At 35.9% G+C, this 11,865-nt stretch overlaps 1 protein-coding gene across 8 annotated transcripts in view; it reads right to left on the bottom strand.

Annotated features, from left to right (window-relative positions):
- The window catches only part of ORC3 (origin recognition complex subunit 3), a 59,585-nt gene that overhangs the window by 43,861 nt on the left and 3,859 nt on the right, over window positions 1-11,865 (bottom strand). For 4 of the 8 annotated variants that reach the window (XM_023650785.2, XM_023650787.2, XM_023650784.2 and 1 more), the window contains exons 3-7: window positions 7,083-7,180; window positions 5,238-5,382; window positions 2,487-2,591; window positions 1,426-1,568; window positions 22-152 (exon numbers count right to left, since the gene is read on the bottom strand). In XM_023650785.2, the coding sequence (XP_023506553.1) occupies window positions 22-152; window positions 1,426-1,568; window positions 2,487-2,591; window positions 5,238-5,382; window positions 7,083-7,180 (622 nt within the window). The remainder of the gene's footprint in view (window positions 1-21; window positions 153-1,425; window positions 1,569-2,486; window positions 2,592-5,237; window positions 5,383-7,082; window positions 7,181-11,865) is intronic. The other 4 variants (XM_070223552.1, XM_023650786.2, XM_070223553.1 and 1 more) reach the window with 1 other exon arrangement.

Genomic DNA, 11,865 nt, shown 5'->3' with positions numbered 1-11,865 from the left:
GCCAGGTGATATACCATCTACCTGCTGATAATTATGAAGTCTTGGAGTACTTTTGTGGTGAAGCTTTCCATATCCTTTAAGATAAGCACAACAGGAGGAGACTGCCATTGGCTAGAAGTCCTCTTTTTCCTTGGCATTTTTGGGTCTGTCTTCTTGTAAGCCATTGTGGAAAGAAGGAGTCAGAAGTAAGCCTTACCACTCAAACAATGCTATAATGCCACATGTTGATGTGTCGCCCTTTACATTTCACAGTAACATTGTTTCTTTTATTTCTCCCACATAATAAATAGAAACTCATGGCAACAGTTATTAGCAGAATCTTTCTGTGTCTGACATGGGAATAATAACCAAGAAGAAAAAGGTTCAGTAAAATCTATAACTCATGAAATATTTACAGTTTTCTGCTATCTGAGAAAATAACAGGAAAAGCATGGAGAAAAGAGAACATTTTCTGTAAATTTGATTTTTCTCTTGGTAGAATGTTATATTTTCCTTTGCTGTAAGGTAAGAACTAGTATTTTTTATTAAAAAGCATAATAACACTACTTGCTGGTCTGCTACTGTAAAATTTCAAGTTGAAAAGCACCTTAAATATCATCTGGTTCGATCCCAATCTTTTAAAGATACCTGACATAAACTACATGTAGTGTTTGATTTCTAGAAAATCTAAAATTGTGGATCAACTTAGATATTATGGTAAGCATTAAAACCAGTTTAATCCCTATATAAAGCAAAATGAAACTTTACTTATGATGACTTCAGCAAATATGTTCATCAGAAAATGCCACCACAGTATTTTTTCCCATACTATCTGGCTACACAACATCATAAACTAAGGTTGTGGTTTTATGGTACAGTGACCCATGAATCACCTAAGTTATTCGTTTTCACCGGAGACTGTCATGGTAGAATGGAACTTCTTTTTATTTATCTGTTTGTTGAATACACTTTACTTACAGAGCATTTATTCCCCAAGAATTCTAAACATGGAACAAATTAAAAAAAAAAAAAATGACTATTCCTCATGAGACTAAGTTGACAATGGGTATTGGCAGCATGGTTCCACTGCACAAAAGCAAATACTGAGGAACCTAGGAGATAATATATCAAAGTTATAGCCATTGTCACAGGGATAGAACCTGCAGCAGAACCAATTCCTGAACTTTTTGTCACTAGAGGATATTCTCCCACAAATAAAATGGCCTTGTAAGAACCTAAACACTTAGGAATTAGGGTGCACATTGATAAAAGAATACTTTTAAACTCTAGGAGCCTTAGGAAAAATAAGTAGCTACTATTAAATTAACAGCTAGTGCTGCATAAGCATATTCTTATTAGAATAAAACAGTACTATGTTTAATCTAATTCAAAGACTCTTCAATCACATGCCAATTTCCTGGTAAAAAATTCTGAGTTTACACTTACCTGTGTGACATTAGTATACCAACTGGAAAGAGAATCCATTGAACAGTGTGTCTTTTTCTGAGCGCTTTCCTCCTCTTTGGATTCTACATCGACACAGCAGTCCATCAACTGTGAGACAAGCTTTTGCAAAAAATGTTTCAAATCTGCAGAATATAAAAGGTAAGAAAGCTTATTTCCCCTAGAGAATAAAGAATGCGTTTTTCTATACTTAACATTAATATAACTAACATAACATTTAACATATTAACTATTAATGGTCATAAGTATCCTCTCTGTAATATTTAAATTTCATTAATTCAGACTAACACTAGGCCAAACTTTATGTACATTATCTACTATAAAAGTATTACCTAAGCAAATGCGTAAACACAAAAACTATGAATTATATAAGGAATAACATACATTTAAATTACACTGGACAACAAAAGTTTTTTAAGGCCCCTCTAAAAGGATCAAAAGTTTTATTTACATAAGATATTTTACTGATTATAAATCTTCCTTATAGTCATCAATAAAGATGTTCTAAGGGCTTTACTTAATTCCAATCAGTTTATGAACATGAAAGTAACATAAGCACAGAAAGCCCTTATATCAGTCCAAATCTAAGCACATTCTACTGTATTGCTGTCCACATTCTTTATGATTTCATGGCTTCAGATACCCAAGATTAGCTCTAGCAATGGACTATTTTTACCACAGTGGGCCTTTCAAAGTGGGACAATAAGATGATTTGAGGCTATAAATATGAGCCTATGTAGTCGACTCTCTGTTGGGCTAACTAAGAGCTCCCTATTCCTCAATTCTCAGCCCCTGTCACAAACCTTCCTATTAAAATTTCACTGAGTTAAGGAACACATCTTGTAAAATGCCTGGACTATTACTGGCAGCGAAGCTGATAGGACAGAGATGGGTTGAAACAAACAAAGCAAAAGGTGGCAAAGAGTCCTGCAACAGTCAAGATCACTGGGAAGCACTAAACCTCACCCTGCCAAAACTGAGGGAGAGAAGGACGAAGAGATTGGTAACATGTCACCAAGGTTATTACGGCATTTATACTTTACCCGGACAATCTTTAGATTGCAGTGAGACTACATATGGTGTGACATGACTCTGAAGGGCTTCTGTGAGACTTCTGAATGTTAAATCATGATCTGTTACATTCACACCTATGGGATAATACATCAATATTACACCATCCTTTTTATTAATAATAATTTAACAATAAGAAAAGCTATTTACTATGTCAAGTGAATTACTAAGTAAAAATATTTTTAAAACATGATTAATAACAGAAACCAAGAAAATATATGAAGAGATCTCCATTAACAACAGACATCTAAAGGCACGTTATACTTATTTGTCAGGAAAGGTATTTAGCACAATTTCTTTTAAAAAATTACTGAGGATGTGTAGTTGACCCTTGAAAACATCTTAGGAGCAATTTCATTACTTTGTAAAATTCACAAAGAGCTCTTTAAAATAATCATTCAAAAATAAGGGGCTATCAGGGCCGGCCCGGTGGTGTAGTGGTTAAGTTCAAGTGCTCTGCTTTGATGGCCTGGGATCCGCGGGTTCAGACCTACACACTGCTCATCATGCCATGCTGTGGTGGCATCCCACATACAAAATAGAGGAAGGGTGGCACAGACGTTAGCTCAGCAACAATCTTCCTCAAGCAACAAGAGGAAGATTGGCAACAGATGTTAGCTCAGGGCCAATCTTCCTCACACACACACACACACACACACACACAAAATAAGGGGCTATGAATTCCATCCTTACTGTGACTCTGACTTAACAAGTGAGGAGGATCCAACCATCAACACTACTAATGATCAAAGTAGTAGCTACAACAGGTAAAATGTACACTAAGTTGATTTCTGAGGGAAGAGCCTAAAAACAAATAAAAACTTCAGAGTCCTTTTGGTATTTACTGAACCTATGGCTCTCATTTCCACAAATCAGAGTTTCAGTGCTCTGCATGCAGTTATCAGAGTCGAGTGGAAATTTGCCCACTATTTTGGGAAAAACTTCTATTAACTGATAATTTCCCTAATGTCACAATCTGTGATTTCTAGAAAGTTTTTGGTGCTTAGACAGGTACCAGCAGTAGACATCTTGAAATTGCTTGAGACTTGCTACTATAAAACTCCCATTGCTTGGAAGAAAAAGAAAAGTTTCAGAATCATCCATGCTATCAATAAGGAACGTTTTTTTTTCTAGGAGAGCCAACAAATAAAAACGTTGGCAGGGTATTTTTAAATGGATATACCTTTTTGAAAATAAAAAATGTGCAACCGTACTTAAGCATTGAGTATAGATTTTTTTTTATAGTATCAAAACGATATTCCTAGCATGTGTTATGGTCTATGACTGTGATACTGCATGTCTGAACAAATGTGGGAGTTTAGAAAACACTGGCTTATCCTGTCTTTCACTGACTGACTTTATAAGCTATTTAACAATTTGTTCCTTAAAACAATGAACTTGTTTATTACAAACAAGATAATCAACAATGTCTTTAACTGGAAAAATGTTCTCCTCAGACCACTGACTTTGACACATATGATTTCCATTAGCTTCTTTTCTCCTTTTGGCAGTAGGCAGAGCAAGGATTCAAACAGGGTTCTCTCAACAATCTATCAGGTCATCCCTCTTGATTGTGTTTCCCCCCTCCACTTCCACTTGCTGTAACCCAGCAGTAGAGAAACAAAGCACCCAACAGCATAAGCTGGCCATCACTGGGCCTCAGACTCTCGTCTATCAGTTGAAGGGGTTTTGAAATTAAGTGGTAGGCTGCACTGTAAAGCTGGTTCACAGCATTGTAAAAATCATTCCCTGGAGTCTTCTGACTCAGAGCCCTCTCGGGATTAGCAGTATGGCATGAGCTGGAAGCCTGTGAGAAATGCAGAATTTTAGGTCCCACCCCAGACCTATTAACAGAAATCTGCATTTTAATAAGATTTCCTGGAGGTTATTTGTGGGTACATTAAAGTTTGAGAAGTATTGTCCTGAATAGCAGGAATAAGATTTAGGTAATGAACAGTATTAGAGGCAGAATTAATGAACAACAAAATTAATGTCTTATCTCAGAGCCCAGTGTTATAACAAACCCTGCATAAATAACAAATTGGAAGTGAAATGAAGAGGATGTTTGGAATCCAAATAAACTCAACTCTTCAAAAAGAAGGAAGGAAATTTGCTAATATTCCAAAGAAATTCTTTCCATTATACCGCAATCCAGATGTTTGGTAAAAATTAGATATTAATGATAGATATTTAAGTACCTAAGAAACTTATGACCTGCAGCCTGAAAGCAATTTATATACAATTCATCCAAACCCCCTTCTAAACAATTAATTTTAATTCAATATTATAAAACAATCTGAGATGGAAAAACTAAGCACAAGGAAATAAAATTAAGGTCAAAGAGTAATTCCATTGAAGATATGATTAAAAAGTTTAAAAATCAAATTTATTAACCTACTGGTGGTTTCTTTATTACCAAATTCCAATCTCATATATTCTCCTAATATATCTAAGGAAGAAAGAGTAACACAAATACACTTCCCCTTCATTTCTCTGACAAAAAGTTGAGGGCACTAGCTAACCCTAGATCAGTTTCTTTTAATTTACAGATGTATGATGAATATAAGAAACTTCTATTGGTTTTGAAAGTATATGCAAAGCAAACCATAACTGGTTTAATTCTGTAAATGAAAAAGACAAAACAGGTTTATCAGAACAGGTTATTCCCCACTATTCTCAACGACAAAATCAGCAATTAAAAAAAACCAAACACGTGTACACACCTAGAACAAGAGCAGCAGTTGGAATTTCTCTGAGTTTTATTTGACTGCCCCAGTCTTTTGAATTCTTCTGGAATCCAGAATGAGACTTTTGCAGAAATTCAATCAGACTGTCAAACAGGTTTTTATTTAATTCCTCTTGGAGTCGCTATAAAGAAAACACAAAACTTTATGAATTATTATTAGTGGTAATCTAATGAGTCTTTCCAAGTTTGGGAAAGAAAAGTGTCATGAATTCAATCCCAAAGACTGCATGTAAAATGATTATAAAATGGATGAAATAAAAAATGTTTTTTCCTTAAATCTCTAGTGCTTAGTGCTTTGGATTCCCTCATTTATTCATTCAAGAAACATTTACGAACCACCTTACAAAGGAAAGATAGTCTCTACTCTAAAAAGTGAAGAAATTGAGCAAGAACACTTACAATTAAAACACATTGTGTATAGTGCTATGATAATACAGTCATGTGCCACATTAACGACATTTGGTCAATGACAGACCACATATACGACTGTGCTCCCATAAGATTAGTACCATATAGCCTGGGTGTGTAGTAAGCTATACCATCTAGGTTTGTGTAAGTACTCTCAATGATGTTTGCACAATGACGAAATCACCTAAGGATACATTTCTCAGAACGTATACCCCTCGTTAAGCAACGCATGACTATATAGGAACAAAGAGTATCCAATCCAATTTAGGAACAAAGATCATCCAATTTAAGCTGAGGATATGATATATTTGAGCCAAAGCATTAGAGCAGGCTATGGAGGAGGTGATGGTAGGTAAAAGAAAGTCAGAAGGAATGGGGAGTGAAGAAGGCAAGGAAGGAAGAAAGCACCAAACATCTGGGGAACCATAGGTATAGCTAAGCATAAAGAACATGAGAAGTGGTAGGGAATGAGGCTGGACAAATAAGCAAGGGGCCAGAGGAGGAAAATACACATGTGATGTTAATGGCTTTGGATTTTATCCCATGGGGAAAACCACTGGAGGGATTTAAAGCAGAGATATGATTAAATGAGGGTAAAGAAGGGTTAACCTGGCAGCACTGTAAAGGCCAGATTAGAGGGGATCTGAGAGGCTGCACTGGTAGAGGGGCTGGAAAAATCTCTGTAGCCTGGCATGGGGCTGTATCTGCCTGAAGGGAGGACTTTCCTAATTTGGTCAATGGTGCCGGTGGGGCTAGTGACAGATCTGAAGGGTTTGACATCAGAGGCAGGGACGTCAGGAGGGTATGATAATCCAGGTTAAGAAATGAAGAGGGTCTAAACTGGAAACCGCAAACTCAAATACCTTCAAGGGTCCCATAGAATTCATGAACGGGCAAAGCCAGTAGCTGTAACGCAATAAGAGTGGTGGGAAGCAGCAATAAACTGGAGAGTGCATCATAACCCTCCTAAAGGCATTAAAAAACAAAAAAATACAACGCTGTTGGTCAAGATGTTGGCCCTAGAGTATGAATTTGCTACGATGGTGAAATTTTTCAGCGCTCGATTATAAAGAACATGGATATAAGGATGAAGGAGTGAAGTAGTTTAGAAACAGCTTGATTTCTTACTTATATAACAGAATGGATAATTTAAAGAGTGCCACCATTTAAAAGCTGTGAGGAAATGTAAAAGGCCCCTTGCCTTAGCAGCTATTATTATAAACATGTTCTGGTACCTGAAGCTACACTTAATACCTGGAAGGTGAGGGTTTTTTTTAGGATATACAGATACGGTTAACCAATACTACCTATATTTCATCAATACACTTGTAAAGTGGTGGAAAGGAAAATGGGAAGCAACAAACATGAGATTTACATATTAGAGAAAAGTTAAGTTATTAAAAAAAGCATTCACCTGAGTTTCACATTTCATCTGCTGCCATATCAAATGATAAGTTTCAAATCGAAGCTTACTGTCCTCAGACTCATCTTTCCCTTTATTAAAATAGTCCTCTATGAACACAGAAAGAAATGTCAGTTTCTTTTTTATATAATAAAAGTTAGAAAATCTCTATGGAAAGTCACACAGTAAGTGATGGGGCTGAATTTTTTTATATGAATCAAAAATATATATATTTGGGAAGAAAAAATACTCAATGTCCTTTACATTTGATTTTCTTTATATACTTATATTTTTACTATATTAATTGTATCTATAAGATTAAAAATATCTTTTTTAATTTTTAGATTATATTTCAATTATTTGCTTTTGAATTTCTAGGGTTTTTTCCCCCATTGGTAATCATAAATCACTGAAGCTTTTAATAATTTTCTCTTAACTCATTTGAATCCATAATACATGCATTTGGTTAAAAATGTATTAAATCTTATAAAAGTGTACACAGTGAAAACTCCATTTTCCTCCCATCTCTGACTCCAAAGACCAGTGCCCCAATCTTGCTCTTGAGAGGCAACCACTGTCATCAGCTTCTTAAATATCCTACCAGAGATAGTCTGTCTAACAGTTTTTATTTAAGGGGTTTGGTTTGAGGTATATACATTTAATATTAACGTATTTTCACTATTTGCTCTTATTCTAAGGGCTTATATACTTTGCTTCACATATTTGCTTTGAACTCTCCTTTATTAAATGATTCTTAGTACAACAATTCTTGTTCTTTTGTTTGATTGACATAGTTTAGCCTAGCCTTTTATTTAGTCTGTATTATTTTATATCCTTTTTGAATGCTTTCCTCCAAATAGCCATTTTTCAAAACACCATTTACTGCAGTGGTTTTCAAATTTTTTAAACCATGATCCACATTAAGAAATACATTTTATGTTATAATCTAACACACATATATATAACAGAAACAAAAACAAAAGTCCCACAAATAATACTTATCCTTATCATGTGATAGGAAATGTTTTCTATTCTGTTTTTTAAAACTATCATGACCCACTAAACTGATTTCATGACTCAGACTTTCAACCCTTCAGTTTGAAAAACAGTTATTGAATAATCAATCTATCCTTTCTTCCACTGCTTTGAGATGCCTTCATTGTCTAAATACTTATATATACTTGGAACTATTTTTGAGCTTTTTCTTTTGTTCTACTGCATCCAACTCTATTCCTATACCAGTCCTGAACTGTTTTAATTATTGTAGCTTTGTAATATGTTCTAATATCAAATAGATTAATGTCTTCCACCACCACCAAACATTATCATTCTTGTTCAAAAAATTTTAAGCCATTCTTTTAAATTAATTTTGTCATTTCTCAAAAATAATTACACTGGTATTTTGACTGGATAAAATAAAATCTGTAGATTGAGTCGGGGAGAAATGACTCTTTGTTTCGCCCTGGGAAAGATTCACCCTAAGCTAACATCTGTGGCCAATCTTCCTCTCTCTTTTTTTTTTAATTCCCCAAAGCCCCAGTACATAGTTGTATATTATAGTTGTAAGTCCTTCTAGTTCTCCTATGTGAGCCACCTCCATACCATGGCAACTGACAGACGAGTGGTATGGCTCCTCACCTGGAAACCAACCCCAAGCAGCCAAAATGGAGCCTGCCAAACTTTAACCACTAGGCCATCAGGGCTGGCTCAAAATGACATTTTTAATATGTTAAAAAAATTCACATCCAAACATTACAGGTCTCTTCCTTTAATCAAATATTTTACATCCCTTATAGTTTTCTACTTCCCTTCATATTTCTTGTTGTTTACTGTTCATATTTTATTGTAACAGCTAGAACTTTCACAGTATTAAAAAAATAATTGTGAAAGTACATATTTTGTTCCTGATTTTACAGAGATACTGCTAGCATTCTGTCATTAAGTTTTAACATTAACTGATAATTTGGGATAGAAATTCTCTTTCATGATAAGGAACTTACCTTCTAATCATAGTTGACTGAGATTTTTAGCAAATATTGATTTTTTAATTTTATCACACCTTAAAATATATTGAAGTCATCATACGGTAAAATGGTAGACAAGGTTATAGCATAAAAACGCAAACAAAAAAGGCAAGGAGATACACTACTAAGAGAGCAGAATAACAAGGTAGCCTTATATAAAACAAAAATAGTCATTTCATTTTGATAATGCATACAATCATAGTAAAATGTTAAAGTGGGAAGTCAAGACAAGAACTTTTTATGTGCTGAATTACACTGCATCAAAATAGGTAACAAAAATACTGTTAGAAATTGGGAAACAACAGCACTAGGACACTTTAACCCGTTATCCTAACTTCTCTCAGTCATTTAGAGATCAGGTAGGTAAAATACAAAAGCACTGAGGGGACAGGAAGAACATAAGTGGTCACTGTTGTCGTCAGGTCTCCTCCTGCTCCCACTCACAGCGCTTCAGTTCAGTGTGAACACCTCCTACAGCGCCAGGGCTGCGGCCGGTCTCTCTCTCCCCAGCCCCGCCCCGCCACTTCTACCCAGCTGCTTCCCAGGATGTGCAGTCATCCACAGAGCACTGAGAGGGAGAGTTACCAGTCTCCTCTTAGGTATATGCCCAAGGGTCTTCAAGTCAGGGGACAGATGGTGGGCAAAATGCAGAGCATCTTCCTACTTCTCCAGGCAATCTGTTTCAAGAATTGAAGCCAGTGAAGGCAAGTGCTAAAATCTGGATATGTTTTCCTCATTCCTGCTCCATCGGGCTTATAATCAAGGTCAATACCTCTAAGATTCTTATATTCTAACACTATTTCTTGTTCTTAGAGCACCACAATGAAAAAAAACCCCAAACTTAATGTACTTCTAAAGCAAAGTTCAAATTATACAATTACACACATTAGGCTTACTAATACTAAAATCTTTAAACAAATTTTAACAAATTGTAGTTGAAATTCAATACAAAAAGTTCTAAGCAAAAACTCTCCTCATATTATGAGAGGCAGTATCAGGTAATGGTTAGGCCACAGGCTCTGGAATCAGACAATTCGGGTTCAAATCCCAGATCTGCTACTTACTAGCACCATCCTCATATATTTTAATGGAGATGAAAATAATATATTCCTCATAGTTTGCTGAGAGGATTAAACAAATTAACACATATAAACTGCTCAGAATAGTCTGGCACATAATAAACACCCAATAAATGTTAGCAATTTTATTAGATATAATTACATTGCTGATGATATCAGATGTCATTTCATGCTATGTATCCTCCACGGATAATGGGGGAACAAGTCTTGACTTTTCTCTGAAAATGAACTATTTCTAGTTAAGTTTAGCAATCTCCAACATTAAAGAAATTTGTTCATAAGTCAATCACTTAAAAACAAAATAATTTGGGGGGCCTGCCATGTGGCCAAGTGGTTAAATTTGCACGCTCTACTTTGGCAGTCCAGGGTTTTGCCGGTTCGGATCCTTGGCGTGGACATAGCCATGATGAGGTGGCGTCCTGCACGCCACAGTTAGAGGGACCCACAACTAAAATATACAACTATGTACTGGAGGGATTTGGGGAGAAAATAAATAAATAAATAAAATAATTTTAATGTAGCTATTCTTTGTTCATTATTTCCAAGTCCATCGCTAACACTTTTCATTTTTGATGGGGAGGAGGGCAAGGAATACAGATAGCTTCAGGTTTCTTTGAAACTAAGTCTCTAACGGTGTAGAGCTCAAGATTGCTGTTTATTCCCCTGTTAACAAGAAACTGGATTCTTATCCTAAGTCATACTTTCTACGCTGTTCCTCTCAATATGAACCATTATTTTACTACTTTATCCTTGAGCACACAAGTCTCTTATCTAGCTAGTCTCAAACCGAAGGATTAAGACCCTAAGGTCTGCAGCATATCATGATTTCAAAAAATCCCATTCTATATATTCAAATTATTTATGTCCTTAGTCAAACAATGGTATAGTTGTTTTTCCTTTTTAATTAAAAACTAGTGCATGAGTATGCTTAATTCCATGTCACAATTTTTCCATTGGAATGAATTTTCACAGTGCTTACTATTGAGTGTAAATACTCAATAAGCCTGTGGGGCGCTGGGTCCCACTCCCAGAGATTCTGCTTCACTCGGTCTGGGTCGGGGTCTGGGCATTAGTGTCTTTAAAAAGTTCCCCAAATTGAAATCTGAATACGATTGGTGGATTGCACCAATGTCAGTTCCTTCATTGTGATACTATACTATAATTATGCAAAATATTACCACTGGGAACAACTAGGTGAAGAGCACAGGTGAACTCTATACTATTTCTTGCAACTGCATGGAATCTACCATCCTATCAGGAAAAAAACAAAAACAAAAATAACTTTTTTCTTTAAAAAGTTCCCCAAGTGATTCTAATGTGTAGCCACAATTGAGAACCAGTGCAATAACACTTTCTGTCTAACAGTAATATTGTGTTTCTGACTAACAGTACTATTGTGATTTGTTTGAAGAAGTCTTTTTTTTTTTTTGAGGAAAATTAGCCCTGAGCTAACATCTGCTGCCAATCCTCCTCTTTTTGCTGAGGAAGACTGGCCCTGAGCTAACATCTGTGCCCATCTTCCTCTACTTCATATGTGGGACGCCTGCCACAGCATGGCGTGCCAAGCGGTGCCATGTCCACACCGGGACTGGAATCGGCAAACCCCTGGCCGCTGAAGTGGAACGCGTGAACTTAACCGCTGCGCCACCAGGCTGGCCCAGAAGTCAAGTCTTCGTAACTGGATCACTAAAT

The sequence above is a fragment of the Equus caballus genome, chromosome 10, assembly GCF_041296265.1.
Source record: "Equus caballus isolate H_3958 breed thoroughbred chromosome 10, TB-T2T, whole genome shotgun sequence".
NCBI classification, from domain to species: domain Eukaryota; kingdom Metazoa; phylum Chordata; class Mammalia; order Perissodactyla; family Equidae; genus Equus; species Equus caballus.
Note: the sequence above shows the minus strand (reverse complement) of the source record. Positions and strands in the feature narration are given on the sequence as shown.